General features: G+C 41.0%; 1 protein-coding gene across 6 annotated transcripts in view; it reads left to right on the top strand.

Moving 5' to 3' along the window:
• CSNK1D (casein kinase 1 delta) overlaps window positions 1-17,454 on the top strand; it is a 39,538-nt gene that overhangs the window by 9,513 nt on the left and 12,571 nt on the right. For all 6 annotated transcript variants that reach the window (XM_034412945.3, XM_034412947.3, XM_060688731.2 and 3 more), the window contains exons 4-8: window positions 444-672; window positions 1,511-1,681; window positions 4,223-4,371; window positions 6,057-6,228; window positions 17,143-17,282. In XM_034412945.3, the coding sequence (XP_034268836.1) occupies window positions 444-672; window positions 1,511-1,681; window positions 4,223-4,371; window positions 6,057-6,228; window positions 17,143-17,282 (861 nt within the window). The remainder of the gene's footprint in view (window positions 1-443; window positions 673-1,510; window positions 1,682-4,222; window positions 4,372-6,056; window positions 6,229-17,142; window positions 17,283-17,454) is intronic.

Below are 17,454 nucleotides of genomic sequence, written 5' to 3'. Positions count from 1 at the left end.
GGAGCACCTGCCCTCTAGAACGAGCTGCCCCCGGAGATTCGTTGGATTTCCGACCTCCGTACCTTCCGCCGTGACCTTAAAACGCCATTATTCCATCAAGCAGGGCTGGCCTAAAATATTATTTTAATGGGTTATTGTGTTTTAGATGATTGGCCAAACTATTTAATAATTTTAAACTGTTTTTAACTTTTATATTGTTGGTTTTTATCTTGGCTGTACACCACCCTGAGTCCCTTTGGGAGAAGGGCGGTATAAAAATTTGATAAATAAAAATAAATAAATAATAATAATAATAATTTGAGAAAATAAAATAGTGTACTTCATTTAATGTTTAAACTTAAATGTTAACAAAATAAATTTTAGTGTTATTCAGAACAAAGGAACAGCTAAATGTATAGAGTTTCATGTTTACTAATTCTGAAATTATGTTTTTCTACAATTAGATAAGCCGAATAGAATATATTCATTCAAAGAACTTCATCCACCGAGATGTAAAGCCGGATAATTTCCTGATGGGATTAGGCAAGAAAGGCAACCTTGTCTACATCATTGATTTTGGGCTGGCCAAAAAATATCGCGATGCTCGTACTCACCAGCATATTCCTTATCGTGAAAATAAAAACTTAACGGGAACTGCCCGCTATGCCTCCATTAATACCCATCTTGGAATTGGTGAGCTGGCGGTAGATTTTTGAAACTGTTAACTAAATTGTCATAGAATAAGAGTCCCAGAAAAATCAAAATATATAACATCTGATACATGACAGGAGATCTTGTATATTATGAGCACACATTTAATATTTAAAGCACAATGCATTGCAAACAACATGATGTTTTTTTAATGAAGTCGGTTAGATCGATGCATCATTGATTGATTGATTGATTGACTGATTTTTATGGGATTTATCTTGTCCTTAGTCCAAGTGGATTCTAAACAGTGTAAAATTTAAGAGTACAATCTAACAATAGTAATACAAAATGCAAATTTTAAGTTTTGCACTTATATTTCCATGTTCGTCAGTTAGAAAAGGCCTTCCAGAATAGCCAAGTTTTTGCCTGCTTCCAGAATGCCATGACAGTAGAGGCCATTTTTACTTCAGGGAGCAAATTAGTCTAAAGGAGGAAAGCTCCCATAGAGAATAGAAACATGAAACAGTAAAGACATTGCTTTGCAGACGAAGCTTATAGAAGTTATCATTTCCTGGATGAGTGATTGAATACCTTGGTATTTTATTCTGGGCTGAAAAGAATAATGATAAACTTTGCAGATTATGATTTGGCTCAATTGTCTGAGTTATCTTTAGCTTCCTGCTTTTACTTCTGTATGCATTAGTTCTCTGATCTTGGCAACATTATTTACAGGCATGCTTAAAATAACTTTAAAGTTGTGTTTTTCTTGTAGTTAAGTTGTAACTTTAAAATCTTGCCGACATAACTTGTTGCTTTAACATCTTTGCACTGTTTCTCCAAATGATAGAACCTAATGGCTCCACTCTTATACTCCTTGTAGAACAATCTCGCAGAGATGACTTGGAGTCCTTGGGTTATGTACTCATGTATTTTAACCTGGGCTCCCTCCCCTGGCAGGGATTGAAGGCCGCTACAAAGAGACAGAAATATGAACGCATCAGTGAAAAGAAAATGTCCACTCCCATTGAGGTTTTGTGCAAAGGATACCCTTGTAAGTTCCCACTCACAAGTTCCCATAAACAAATTTCTTTATGTAATATTTAAAGCTAAGTTTACAGTAATGCTTCTTTTAATGAAATGTCACATATTCTGCTGTATTTCTATTTTAAGAATAATTCTGGAACTAACTAAAGTATCTCTGAGTTTAATGAATATACGTAAACTGGCTGTTCAATAACTTATTCCCTTCATTTCCTTTGTCGTTTCAGAGAGCAATATCCGTTCATAGATTTTCTGTTGCATACAATATTTGTCTCTTATAACAAACAGCTCAGTGTATAGCTAGCCCTCCATTAATAAGTATTTTTCTTACCGATTGCATTTTTGTATTGCTAAATTTGAAGATCAGTAGCACTTAGTTCACTTGCATTGTTTGTTTTTTAAAATTCTTCTTCAAGAATATGTATCCTTATAATGTTAGCGTTTGAAACTGTATAGAATAGATTCCTCATTTGTACATTTTGCAAAAGAAAGAAATAATACTTTTTCACTCAATTACTGTCAGGCCCAATCCCAAAGATTACACAATGAAATCCAGTCAGGTCAAATCATTCCATTTGCTTACACCTAATGGACAGAATCTTGTCAAGTAAAACTATAAGCCACTACCCTAATAAATACAGTACGTGCAAAGTCTTAGGCCACCATTAAGTTTATTGTTGGTATAATGTTTTGTTGGTATAATAACCATATATAATTATATCTCAGTCTCCTTATTAGAATACAACCAGAAAAATACAGGAAATTTGCATGCAGCATTCAAAAACAGAACAAAGCAGAAAAAACAGCTTCCATAGGTGAAAGTGGCAATATGTAGTGTGACTTCTCCTTACACTTGAGCAACAGCAGACACTTGGGTCCTGTAAACCTAAATGAAATGGAATCCTAAGTACTATTACTGTTAACACGTCTTTGTGTCCTATTATTTCATGCCAAAATGACTGCTGTCCCAAAAGGTCTATTACACCAGGTTTGTATAAGACATGCTCGAGCATTCAGTACATAGACATATTGTATGAGTGTAATTCATTGGAAAATGGCTAATAAGACCCAATTTTCAATCATATCATTCCAGTCAAAATGCCAAAGATCACAGAATGTGACAGACATAAAATCATACTTTTGCCTCAGCCAAAACCATTCTCAAAGGGAAATCGACAAACAAACTGCATATTCAAGATGTTGTAAAGAAATTTAAGGAGTCAGCAGAGGTCAAGGACAAAAAAAGGACTGTAATGCTAAGTAAACTTTCAAATTCAAGTTCCTCATAGTTCCTTCTTTAAGAGACCAAAAGAAGTCCAGCAAGAACCTGACTCGGCATCTGGCAGCTTCATCGGGATGTCAGGTTGGCCCTTCTACAATCCAGCAAAACTTGATCAGGAATGGACTTTGTGGAAGGGCAGCAGCCAAAAAACCACTTTTGTAGAAGGGAAACAGGTGAAAAGGATATGCTAAAGCTCACAAAGATTCAGAGTGAGGATCAGTGGAACAGAGTATTATGGAATGATGAATCCAAGTTTGAAATCTTTGGGTCTAATTGTCGACAATATGTGAGAAGAGTTGGAGAGAGATGGAAGAATGATTGATGGAATCATGAAATGCTGAAAAGTTCAGACAGGTTTTAATTTAACATGCCATTCTTTCTGAAAAGCGCCTGGATGGCAATGGGTACTGTATATTTTTCAGCATAATAACGATTCCAAGTACTGCAGGGAAATCATATTTAGTGAGAAAAACAGCTGCTAAAATACTGAAAGTCATGGTCTGGCCTTCCCAGAGTCGAGATCTGAATATTATAGTGGCAGTGTGGGATCACCTGGACAGAGAAAGAAATAAAAGACAACCTAACTTTGAAGAACTCTGAGAAAGGCTGAAAGACACTGGTATAATATACCAAAGATTACCTCAGAAAACTTCAGAACAGTCCCCTCAAAAGAGTTCAAGATGTGCTTAGAGCCAAGGAAGGCCACGTAAATACTGACTTTTGCCTGAAGAAGCCATTTTGTTCTGAAAATTGTGTTTGTTTAAATTTTGTGTAGATTATTTCCTGTCTTTTCTGTCCAATTCTTAAGAGACCGAAAAATAATTATGGATGGTCATTAACGCTTTGCTAAAGCAACACTTTGCTAAACAAACAACAAACAGGTGGTGGCCTATAACTTTTGGAAAGTACTGTATATCCCGAGGGATTCTGGGGTGTAAATACCCTGAACCTCTTTCCCACTTACTCATTCAGCCCAGGACTGTGCAGTCTCTTAATTTGGGCTTCTTTCTGGAATGTGCTGCCACCTCCCTGGGAAAGCTCTGGGCTGTCAAGACTCCCCTCCATACTTCTCCAGGTGCACATTCCATCACAATTACAGGATGAGCAGAACTGTCACTTAGGAACATCACCCCAATAATTTCATAAAATCCTAAGGCAAATATGGAAGTACAGTGTGTTGCTACATTTACTGTGGACCTTTTGTTTACGTTGATTTTCTGCTAATATAAGAAAATCATTACTTCTCATAATCATATGTTCTCATTACAGCCGAGTTTGCTACCTATCTGAATTTCTGCCGCTCGCTGCGTTTTGATGACAAACCGGATTATTCATATCTAAGACAATTATTCAGAAATCTCTTCCATAGACAAGGCTTCTCCTATGACTATGTATTTGATTGGAACATGCTCAAATTTGTAAGTATTTGTCAAATTTGGGAATGCCTAAAAAGGAGTTGGGTTGTTTTTGATTAAATGTAATATTTGACAGGACTGTTACTCCAAAGCCTAAATTAATTATTATGGTGAAATTCACTTGTTGGTGAATTTAATGAAATGTAAAGCAGCATTATGGTATCTGTGTTGCACATACAGCTTTTGGGCCTGCACAGAATTTGCTCAGAATGTTTTAGACCTTACAGTTTTTTGCATGAACCATGTGCTAAATATAGAGGTAGTCTTCAACCATTTATTTAGTGACCATTCAAAGTTATAATGGCCTAAAAATGTAATTTACAACTGGCCCTTGCATTTAGGATTGTTACAGTACCCTCATGGTAACGTGATCAGAATTTGGGCATTGGCAACTGGCATGTATTTATGACAGTTGCACTGTCCCAGGGTCATCTGATCACCATTTGTAACCTTCCTAATTCACTTCTGACAAGCAAAATCAATGGGGGAAGCCAGATTCGCTTAACAACCACATGATTCACTTAACTGCTGCAGTGATTTGCTTAACAGTTGTGGCAACAAGGTCGTAAAATGGGACAAAACTCATTTAACAAATGCCTTGTTTAGCAACGGAAATTTTGGGCTCAATTTTAATAGTAGGTTGAAGACTACCTGTATTGCCTTTATAACTAAGACCTGGCTCCTTGTTCCACTCAGTTTGTTTTCAATTACATCAACAATAGCAGTATCATGTTCATTTCTTCTGCAAATCTTCCAGTTTCAGATCTTTTGTGCTTTTAGCGCATGAAGCCTTTCTTGTTTACAGTCTTTCTCCTCCTCCAAAATATACTTTTGACCTCTAAAGTTCCCATTCCACAAATACCAAATGTATAGCAGTGAACATCATTTTTCAGATGGATAGAGCCTTTGCCTTTTGTACTTTGGGAAAGATCATGTAATAGGTTTTTTACTATATATGAAGGCTCGTAATCATTTGTCCCATTTGTGAAGCCATATGCTGGGAACAACATAGGGCAGATAACAAGGCTACCATAGTTTCTGTATTTCCATCTTTTTCTAGAATTTGTACAATGCCTCAGAAGTTGTCTGGGACTTTTCTTGCCCCTTTTGAATCTATCTGAGTTCCCTAGATCCTGCCACTAGTACTCTGTCCTATTAGGAAATAACAAATAGCCAAATCTTCTATGGTCAAGTCCTCTATAGTCCTATAGTTACACCAATATGGATCATCACTTAACTTGTAGATCCTTTGCCCAAGATGAAAACTTGATTCAAAGTGGAAATTTGCATTAGATCTCAATCAGGATGCCCCTCTCCATCATAAATCACCATAAGTCAGCATCTGATTTGAACCAGTTCTGGCAAAATATTATCTATGACTTGCTGAGTAGTGTAAATAAGAACAGCCAAATTGACTTTATCTTGAAACTACTCATCTAAACAAATGTATACTGTTTTTAACAGTATAATCAGAAATGTATTCTAAAACAAGGGTCTCCAAACTTCGCAACTTTAAGTCTTGTGGACTTCAACTCCCAGAATTTCCCCAACCAGCATGAGGAATTCTGGGAGTTGAAGTCCACACAACTTAAAGTTGTCAAGTTTGGAGAACCCATTTGTAAGTTCTGCTATGGCTGCCCTGCATTATCTCCAACTACTAGTCATGGTAATTGTTTTTTTTCTTGAAGGGTGCAAGCCGAGCAGTAGAAGATGCTGAGCGTGAAAGAAGAGAGAGAGAAGAAAGAATGAGACATACACGCAATCCAGCTGTTCGTGGATTACCTTCCACTGCCTCCGGGAGGCTAAGAGGGACACAAGATGTAGCTCCACCAACTCCTCTTACTCCAACTTCACATACAGGTAAGCTGAAGAAGCCTTAAATAATAATTGCTTTGTACTAGTTCTTTGTTCAAAAATGAAAAACTGTGTTTTCAGAAAACTGTTTTGAAGAAAAGAAATGGAAAAGCTGATAGTTATAAGAAAAAGCAATATCTAAATTTGTTTTCTGTTACTTCTTCCAAGAAAGGGATCATTCTACCTCTCTTCTTTTTCTCCTTCCATATTTTTCTCTGCAGTTATGTGAGATAAGTTTGGCTGAAAGACCCTGAATTGTTGCAAGCTGACTCTGACTGATCAGGGATTTGCAGCAAGGTCTTCTCAACTCAACTCTAGTCTTAACTATACTAAAATGTTGCATTTATACCTAGCATAGCAAAATTTTGAGGCACTCTTGAATCAAACCACTATTACTTTCACTGTATAAACTGTTTTTCTCCTGTTCCTCCGACTTCTGGAACAACTGATTGTGATATGTCTAGGACAGGGATGGCGAACCTTTTTCTCGTGGCGTGCCGGAAGTGTGTATGTGCGCGCACAACAGCTCCTGTGCGTGCCAGCACCCATAATGCAATGTGAACCCTCCCACATGTGCATGCGCACATGACCCTCCCCGTGCGTGCGCCCCATATTGCGCATGCGCGCCCTGCACATGCACTTCGGGCACCCCTCCGCCCCGTTTGGGGCCTGGAAAGTCGTTATTTTGACGGCAGTCCGGGGCTTCCCTGTCTCCCCGCCCGATAAGACTTCTGGCATAGCCCCAGGCCTCAGGAGGGGAGCCCCGGCCTGCTGCTCCTGCCACCGCCACCCCCTTGCCCCCAGCAAGAGCGGTTCTCGTACTGCCCCAGGAGGACTGGAGGAAAGCGCAGCTCCTCACTCATGGAGATCCACCGGTGTGGAAATGGTCACGGAAAGCGGTAAGAAATGCGCGAGCCAGGAAGCGGTCATGCTTCCTGGCAGGAGAGGGTTGCACATTCACTCCAGTAAAGGTTTGTGCAACCCTCTCTGGCCAGGGAGCATGACCACTTCCTGGTCAGCGCACCTCTTACCGCGCCCACTTCCCAACCGGTAGATTTCCATGAGTGAGAAGCTGCGCTCTCCTCCGGTCCTCCTGGGGCAGCTTGCCTCCCTGCTGGCAGCTTCTCCTTCTCCTTGCTGCTCCAGGAGAAGCCTGAGATTCACCTTTCCTTGGCAAAGCGCTTCATCATTGCAGCGCAGGGAACACGCGTGGCGCTGGGGGATCCATGCAGCTACTATCCCACCCCTCAGCCTCAGTCACGCCATGAGGCTCCAACTCGAGGAGAAGAGGGAGGAAGGGGGGGTCCAAATGGCAGCTACCTGAAGCAAGCTGCAGCGCGATTATGCAGGGCGGTTGGAGAAGCGGCAGAAATAGCAGCCAGGGCTGGGCTTTCAGCGGGTAAGCAACGCTGCCTCTGCCGTGGGGAACTTTGGAGAGGGCGGGGGCAGGTTGTGCGAGCAGCGTGTCTCTTAGCTGGCGAGAACAGCTACAGCCTGCCCCTGGCCTCTCTCTCCAAAGTTCCTCACGGCAGAGGCAGCATTGCTTACCCGCTGAAAGCACAGCCCTGGCTGCTATTTCTGCCTCTTCTCCAACCACTCGGAGCCCTGTGTAATAGCGCTGCAGCTTGCTTGAGGTAGCCGCCGTTTAGACTTCCCCCGCCCCCCTCTTCCTCCGTCTTCTTGAGTTGGAGCCTCACGGCGTGACCGAGGCTGAGGAGGGGTGGGATAGTAGGTGCACGGATCCTCTGGTGCCGCCCGTGTCCCCTGCCCTGCAATAATGAAGCGCTTTGCCAAGGAAAGCAGAGTCGGGCGGGCGGGAGGCGAGATCTGGCATCGCAGGCATGGGAGACTGACAGCCTTGCAAGCCCATTCTCTCTTGGCTGCTTGGAGAGGATGCAGGCAGAGGATGAGGAAGTTGGGAAGCCATGAAACGGGATTGAGGGAAGGGAGGGAACGGATAATTCAAGCAATATATTGGTCTTTCCATATAACGAAAGGAGCAGCAGACTGGGGCTTCAATCCCTTCCCCCGGAGGTCTGGGCCATGCCAGAAGCCCTGCATAATCGCGCTGCAGCTTGCTTCAGGTAGCTGCCATTTGGACCCCTCCCTTCCTCCGTCTTCTCCTCCTTGAGTTGGAGCCTCGCAGCGTGACCGAGGCTGAGGAGGGGTGGGATAGTAGCTGCACGGATCCCCCAGCGCCGCGCGTGTTCCCTGCGCTGCAATGATGAAGCGCTTTGCCAAGGAAAGCTGAGACTCAGGCTTCTCCTGGAGCAGAAAGGAGAAGAAGAAGCTGCCAGCGGGGAGGCAAGCTGCCCCAGGAGGACCGGAGGAGAGCGCAGCTTCTCACTCATGGAGATCTACCGGTTGGGAAGTGGGCGCGGTAAGAGGTGCGCTGACCAGGAAGCGGTCATGCTCCCTGGCCAGAGAGGATTGCACAAACCTTTACTGGAGTGAACATGCAACCCTCTCCTGCCAGGGAGCATGACCGCTTCCTGGCTCGCACATTTCTTACCGCTTTCCACGACCATTTCCCCACTAGTGGATCTCCATGAGTGAGGAGTTGCGCTCTCCTCCAGTCCTCCTGGGCAGCTTGCCTCGCCGCTGGTGGCTTCTCTTTCTACTGCCTGCTCCAGGAGCAGCCTGTCTGTTACCCAGCGAGAATGGCCTGCCACCACAGCCTGCCCCCGCCCTCTCTGCCCCGGCAGTTGCTCCTGGTGCTGCCGGAGAAGCGGCAGCACGACAACCGCTCTTGCTGGGGACAAGGGGGTGGCGGTGGCAGGAGCAGCAGGCGGGGGCTTCCCTCTCTCCCTCCCTTCCTCCCTCTGGAGGCCTGGGGCTATGCTAGAAGTCTGCTCGGGCAGGGAGACAGGGAAGACCCGGACCGCCCATCCTTGCCACCACCGCCCCCTCGCCCTTGGCGGCAGCGGTTCTTGCACAGCCGCTTTCCTGGCAGTGGCAGGAGCAGCTGGCAGGGGAGAGGGGATGGTGGCAGGCTGCGGCAGCAGACAGTTTGAGCTGGCTAAGAGGCAACGTTCCTCTTCCTGCCAGCCTCGAGCTCAGCTCCAGGCAGCGTCCAGCCAGCCATACCTGGCCTCCCCCTGCGGCAGACCACGTGGATTCCAGGCAGCGCAACTTCGGGGCCTTTCCTCATGGTGGCGGTAACGAGGCAGGCAGGCAGCCGGGTGCAAGGGAGCGACTGGCGGCAGTGCTCCTGGCTGGCAAAGGGCGGAGTCCCGGGGCTGCATGCGGGCAATGATGGCATGGCTGGTGCGCATGTGCACTAAGACATTAAGGCCAGCTAATCGTTGCACACGCATGCGCACCAATAACCAGCAGACTAACTGGCTGGTGCGCATGTGTGCCCTGGAAACCCGGAAGAAGAATGGGCGATGCCACGCGTGCCGGGTGACATGGCTCTGCATGCCACTTCCGGCACGCATGCCATAGGTTCGCCAACACGGGTCTAGGATGACTGATGTCCTCAGCCGACATCCAAGACATACTTTTCATGACATTTTAAATCTGGGTCACCTACATTTAAATTAAATGCTGTTTAAATTAAATGCTGTTACCTAATGCTATTGTTCCAGCCTTATATTACAAATGAATAGTACTATCAGGAAGACTTCCTACAAATTGCATGCTTGTATTTGGAAAGGAAGCACTTATGTTGTGTCATCTTTATCTTTCTGTTTCTATGATGAATATTAGCAGAAAATCTTAGTATTAAGGTTGTAGGTTCTTCAAGGCACTTCACTTATGAGCAGTACCCCACTAGGACTCATAGGACAGAGCAGTAACAGCAGATTAGATTGCTTAATGGCATGGCTGCCTGGGGTTTTCTGTGCGGGCATGTTTCCAGGACTTCTAGACAGAGCTGCAAAGCAGCACTTCCAAGTTTTCAAGAAGCTGCTTCCTGCAAGTAACACAATCTCATTGAAGAAACTGCACAATACTGATTGCTTAATTATTGGATTAATATCCCACGATAATCAATCCAGTCGTGGCAATTGACAGTGAACATAGTGAAATGATCATTTAAACATCTACATAGATCATCAGTATAAATGACAACAAAGTCAGAAGAATGAAATAATAAAAATGGTGCAGCAAATTAAGTGAGCAAAACCATGAAAATGCTCTCCCAGCATAATTCAGTTTTTAATAGCTTCCTAAAGGCCAGCGGGTGGGGAAGGAGTGGGGGAGAGTGGCAGGATCCATCTCCAATAGAAGCCCATTCCAAAGCTGTATAGGTAGTCCTTGGATTACAATGGCAGTTGGGATTGGTATTTCTGTGGTTACATAATGCAGTTGTAGAGCACAATATAATATGACTGCGTAGTTTAGCAACTGAAATTCCAGGAGTTCCAGTTGCTGTCGTACTCTAATCTCAAGGCCATGCAGGATATTAAGTGAGGACTTCCTATGACCACAACATGGGAAGAGGCAGGAGTTCCAAGCAAGCAGGTTGATGGGTGAGAGCTACAGGTGGGGGGAAGATTCTAAAAATCTTCATCTACTTGCATATTAAAGTTATACCAGCAAGAATTAGTCTTTATGTAGAAAACTATGATTTAAATCAAGCCTTACTGACTAGTGATTTAAATCAGTTTGATTTAAATCAAATCCATCCTGATTTCAACTGAATAAAATGCAAAACGCAGCGTGTTCCAGTATAAAATCTTTCTCCGGCTAGGAGCCCTCTTATGTTTGGCTGTTGACTTAAAGCTGCGTATGCAGTGCATACTTTTTGTATTTGTCCTTGCCCACTAGATCAGGCATCCAAGCAGTATGATGTGTAGCAGTCTTGAAAGGTCAGCAGTTGAACAATGCTGAGCATAATGCATTGCATATTCTTGTATTGGTAAACCTAACTGAAGAAAAAGCATAACGCACATGAATCCCACAGTTGGGATTATCCCACAATAAACTGCTATTTAAAAACAGCAGTTTTTACTAGGGAAATTTTTGAACAAGATTGAACTTGACTAATATGTCCCTCCTCCCATTTTACTGACTAATGGATTCTGCAACTCTCCATGACTTAGCAATTAAAAAAAACAAACAACTAAGCCAATTTCTTGACATCTCAGAAAGAACTTGGCACAAAATGCCCATTTTGCAATGATCTCGGGATAGATGATTGAACACAGAGTGTTTTGTTCCAAGTTTATAATGCTCAAAATGGCTATTTTGAGTCTGTAATACTTTGAACACTTGCTGTAGTCTGATATTTTATTTCAGAGGGGAATTACATCATACTTTAAAATACAGTAAATACTAAAGTTATAGGATGGTATTTGATGAATTATGGATTATACAAGCTAAGCAATAGGTTCTGTAGTTCTCTAACTGAAAACATTCATAGTACACAATCAATTAATATTTAACATTCTTCTAAAGACAAGCCAATAAGGAAACATGGACTTGACAGAGAATTCTAAAGCTGTGACTAGAACTTACCGTAGAAAACACCTGAGAACAGCATCTCAGATTTTTATTTTCAAGTTTATGCATCAGTGCTTCAGCTAACCTGACTCCAAGTCATTTAGGAATTTCCTCTGTCCTAATGCCTTTGAGATACACAGGCCTGTATGTAAGAACTGCAGCTAAAGCAGCTTTATCTTATCATAGCCAAGAAAGTTATCTAGCTTTCAAAAGAACTTAAGCTATTCTGGATCCTCCTTCACATTTTATACACATTCTTTGTTTAGTGGCACAGTTCCATTCCAATAACCAGGTTGTTAAGCAAAATGGTCACTAAATAAACATGTGACTGAGGCAGAAGAAGAGACTGCAAAAATCACTGGCTGCTGTGCTCTTATTCAGAGCTCTCTTGTACACCTGTGCCAATGTTACACATGTTGTGAGATGTGCAAAATTGTGTCAGAAAATGAATGTTTCACTTCATCATATTTGGAAATGTTCACTGAGGAAACTGCTTAACAGGAATTAGTATACATTTTAGAACAATAAAAGTTATTAAACTAAATTTTCTAGATTGAATTAGGGTTCACCGCAAGCCAACTATTTCTGTGTTTACAAATTGTGCCTCCACTTATAACCACAATTAGGACCAGAATTTATGTCGTTGAACAAACTGGTCATTAAGTGAGGCAGTCATGCGTCTGCCTCTGTCAACAACCACAATATCAGCACTCCCCTTTATGTTGTTAAAACAGTTTTGTTGGTCATTAAACAGAGTCCTGGGTAAGGAGCATGGGGTGCCAGAAGGGTTGGTGGGAGAAATCCTGGGAGGCCCAGTTCAGGAACTGAAAATCCTCCCTGCAGAAACCTAAGCAGGATTTTCAGCTCTTGATCGAACAGACACTTGTGAGTCCTTTGCCAGATCACCCAGTGCCTCCCCCATCACCAGAGTCACCCACGTTCCTTACCTTACCATAATACCCTTCTGCTCTCTCTTTTTTTCTTTTTTCTTTATTATTACATATAAAAATTCCATTTCTAAATAAACTGTGTTGTCTGGGTACAAATAATTTTAGGAAATAATAGTCATAATGTTTACAATATTATTCATTACATTACATTGGTATTAGTCGTCGTCATCATCATCATAACGTATCCATTTAAGCAAACCTTCCTTATAACATTAGTCCTTCTTTTATATTTCCATGTTTCTAACTTCTGTTTTTATTGGCTAACCCAGGGGTGGGCAAATGTGGCTCTTTTACAACCTGTGGACTTCAACTCCCAGAATTCTGGCTCAGGAATTCTGGGAGTTGAAGTCCACAGGTTGTAAAAGAGCCACATTTGCCCACCCCTAGGCTAAGCATTGGTAAAATGAGTCCCATGTTAGAAAGTATTCAATTTCTTCCTTTCTCTTAATTTTAAGTGTTAAGTCTATCCATTTCTGTACATTCTAATATTTTTTTAATTACATTTTCATCTGTAGGGATTTCTTCACTTTTCCATTGTTATGCAAATAAAATTCTAGCTGCAGTTAATACGTGTAAAATCAAATATGTATTCCCCTTGTTTCCAGTAAGATGCCCAACAAAAATATTTCTGGTTTTAAATCTATATGTTGCTTTATCATTTTTTCCAACCATGAATGTATTTTTATCCAGTATTTTTTGCCTTTGGGCATGTCCAACACATATAATACAAACCAGGTGTCTGATTCAGGGTGGATTTGATTTAAATCAAACTGATTTAAATCATGATTTAAATCACGATTTAAATCACTAGTCAGTAAGGCTTGATTTAAATCATAGTTTTCTACATAAAGACTAATTCTTGCTGGTATAACTTTAATATGCAAGTAGATGAAGATTTTTAGAATAACAACTTTTCATATTAGTTTTTTTATCCCCAGTTTAATAGGTTAATCATTCATATTTGGACAACTTTTCTGTTGTACTTAGGAAGGAGAAAAATAATCATTACCTTAATAACAACAATTTAAATAGATTTATTCAACTGAAACAATAACATTACAGCATATGTTATTTGCTTAAACAAACATCATGTTTGTTAACTAATTTGGCTAAACAAAATATATATATTTTAAGAAACTTAGACTGTCAGCCCAGCCTACACATGAAAAACTGTCCTCTGTAGCTCACTCGTCATCTTCATCTTCTTCTTTGTTCATAATCTGGAAAAGAAAAACAAGCTTTCCTGCTTTATGGGGTCCCAAACGATTTTTCAATTTAGAATGAATGAGTCCAAAGGAAGAGAATATTCTTTCAACACCTGCAGAAGAAGCTACTGCTGTTAAAAGTGAAATCATTACTTGAACAGTCTCTAAATCCAAGTGCTTAAGTGACTTCCACCAGTTCACTGGTGTGACTTTCTTTAAAATATCTTCAGGAAACATATATTTCTTGAATGGTTCCCCCTTAGCTTTGAAGTTTATTATAGTTGGCATTACAGATGGATGATTGCTGGATACCCATGTCATAGCTAACTCCTCTTCCTCAGCACTTAAGTTTTGACCCTGATACTGGATATTGACAATATTTGCCAAAAAATGAGCTGGAGACAGTACTTGTCCCATTCGTTTTTTTAATGCTTGTAATTTAATTCTGTCCATCTGTAGTTCTGTTTTTAAGTGTTCACTCAGTTCCTTCCAAATTTCAACAGCATCAGCAATAAAACAGCTATTTTTCTGTATTTTGTTTAAAACTTCAGAGATGGGTTTCAGGATGCTCAGCATACGTTCAACATTTCTCTTAAGCCCAGTGTTGAGGATTATGGCCGTGACAGTGCCATCTATTTTATCTTGATTTTCTTCACAAACTGTCATCAGAATAGGCCAGTTCTTGATGTACTGCTCAAAACAGTCCACCACAGAGTTCCATCTAACATCTTGTGGGAGCGTTAGCTTGATTCCACCTATCCTTTTCAGAGCTGCTGCAGCAAAATTGCTAAATACGGAAGTATTTAGCAATTTCAACAACATTCGTCTTTATTTCTGGAACACTTAAGTCTTTGGCTAAGAGGTGCAGCAAATGAGCACTGCAACCATATGTTATTAGCTTTGTATTCCCTTCCTGCTCTTCTAAATTTCTTCTCATCTTGGATACATTTGCAGCATTGTCTGTGACCAAACTGCGTACTAGACATTTGAATTTTTGTTCACGTTATTATAGCTTTTACTGCCACTTCTTGTAAGTATTCTGCTGTGTGTGCATTTCCTGACGTATCAATTGTTTGTGCAAGGAAGACTTTCCCTTCTTCTGTGTTATACAAGCACACACAATAGGATCATTGTGGACATTACTCCACCCATCAGTACTTAGGTTAACAATTCTACCCTCCAGAGCTGTTGCACATTGCTCCATTTCTCTGTCATACACTTTATCCAGCAGTTTCCCTGCAACATCTGCTCTGCTGGGTGGACTGTATCCTGGTCTCAGTGACTGAACCGTATTAATGAAATGTGGGTTCTCAGTCAGACGGAAAGAAGAGTTCGTTGCATAAACAAACTGGGCAATTTTTTCATCAATTAACTCTTTTTCTAATCTGCTAGTTTTTATCACAAACTTATCTATGGTGGTTCCAGGAGGGAAGGGTTTTTTCTTTCTTTTAGGTGATAGTGATATGTGGGTGTGGGTGTCTGATGCTGCTGCTGCTAATGAAGCACTATCCTGGATGGATAACTCTGAAACTGTAGAACAGGAGGATGGTGATCTTGAAGGTGGATAGTTTCCAGAATCCATGAATTCCCCTAAACAAAAAAGTCAATGCTGTTATTTTATTGTTTATACAATTTCTGCTTATTGTACACAGCACTGCCCCAAAAGGAATATTTGCTTTTCTTCATAACTGTACCAAATGACAGTAACATGCAGTAATAATAAGAAATATAATTTTGCTCAAACATGACAGTTCAAGGCAGTCTTTAGAAATATGATTCAATAAGATCCTGCCTGTTCAAATGTGTTTCTTTGATCATCTTCATCACAGCACTTCTCATGATGTTGCCTCATTCGGGCCACCAGGCCTTGCATTTCTTTGTTGCAGTGTTTGCAGTTTGCACGCATGCCTGCCTTACCGATAGGTAAAGGAATTTCATTAAAATATTGCCAAACTGGGTCTCTTTTACAGCCTACTGCCATTATAGGTTTTTTCCTCCAAGGAAAGAATGTGATAAACCTCAGGTCATACACACAAAAAGATCCAAAGACTTGTCTGTCTGTGACTGTGCAGTATTGTGCTCAGAAAGTTTCACTTTCATTTTGTACTGCTTGTCTGCTTGCCCCTTCCTCCTCACACTTAGTTTCACTTTCTTCTTGTGCAGATCTATTCCACTCCAAACAATCAGAAAAATATTGTTTCTATTCTGTTCACTGAACTTCTTGAAACTTAGCACTGAAGGGGTTGATTCTGTATTCATAGGTTTGTAGAACAATAGGATTAAGGTCTTTGTCTCAACTCTGTTCATGTTATAACATTTTTGCTGTGAAGAAGAGGCATGTGATCTCTGCTGAGTCAAATTCAGTTTTGAGAACTGCAAAAGTAAACCAAGCATCTGTGATAATATCTTGTAGGCAGAGAAACTGCCCAATAATCTTACAAAAACCTCTGGAAGAGCATGACATTGTGAATGGATTAATGGAATTCATTTACCCAAAAAATTAAACATATACAGCCTTATTCTACATAATTAAAAAACTAATCTTTATTTCAGATGGAATAACCTTTGGATGGTAATATATTTTCCTCAAAAAGCATTTTATTTAAAAAAAATCCGATTTAAATCAAAAAAATCTGATTTTTTTTTTATTTTTTTAAAAAAAATCATTGATTTTTATCCACCCTGGTCTGATTACATTTCCAACATTTAGCGGACATGTATTTAAACATCTCTGCTCTCTCTGAAAGGGCTACCCACCAAAGGATTTTAGCTCCCCTTCGTGCACGGAAGGGCTCCTTTGGTGGGGTGCAGAAATGGAGTTGAAATCTTCAAGAGTCCTTTTAGTGGGTGGCAGCAGCTTGCAATCTTTCCTGCTGCTTCTCCTTTGACTTTCTGGGGAAATTAGCAGAGATTACAAATGGCAACTACATGTTGACAGGCACCCAGATCTCAATAATGTAATCGTGGAGGTAATGGTATAACATTTTGTGTGTCTAGAACAGGCTTTATGGCCTGTAAAGCACTCTTTCATTGTTATTTCAAGCTATTGTTAAACAAATGGTTGTAAATTGACAACTGCCTATATAAGATTTACATCCCAGCTTTCATTCAGGAGTTCAAGACAGTATACATAAATTACACTGCACTGATGATGTTACCTTGTTGAGTAATGCCAGTTCAACATTTAATCACAGTGACTTATATACTATCTCCCACAAGAACTTCTATAGAACTCTGGAATAACTTGTAGCCAATTTTTTTTATGTAAAAAAAAAAATCTGATAATGATAGTTTCCTTTTTTTCTTTTTTTGGTCAGCAAATACATCTCCTCGGCCAGTTTCTGGAATGGAGCGAGAACGGAAAGTGAGTATGCGATTGCATCGTGGGGCCCCTGTGAATATCTCCTCATCTGATTTAACAGGTCGACAAGATACCTCACGCATGTCAACCTCACAGGTACAAAACTTTTCATTTCATGGGAAAAGAGATAAAGGGGTATAGTGCCGTTTGGCATTCATTTTCAGTTTAGAAATGCTCTGGGCTCTGAATTGAAAGGCCTACCTTAACAGCTGTTACGTTTTAAATACGTTGATCTCTTACTTAATCAGAATCAGCTGATGAATAGCTA

Source organism: Pantherophis guttatus, chromosome 2 (genome assembly GCF_059756535.1).
Source record: "Pantherophis guttatus breed Tessera chromosome 2, ASM5975653v1, whole genome shotgun sequence".
NCBI lineage: Eukaryota > Metazoa > Chordata > Lepidosauria > Squamata > Colubridae > Pantherophis > Pantherophis guttatus.
This window is presented reverse-complemented; position numbering and strand designations above follow the sequence as displayed.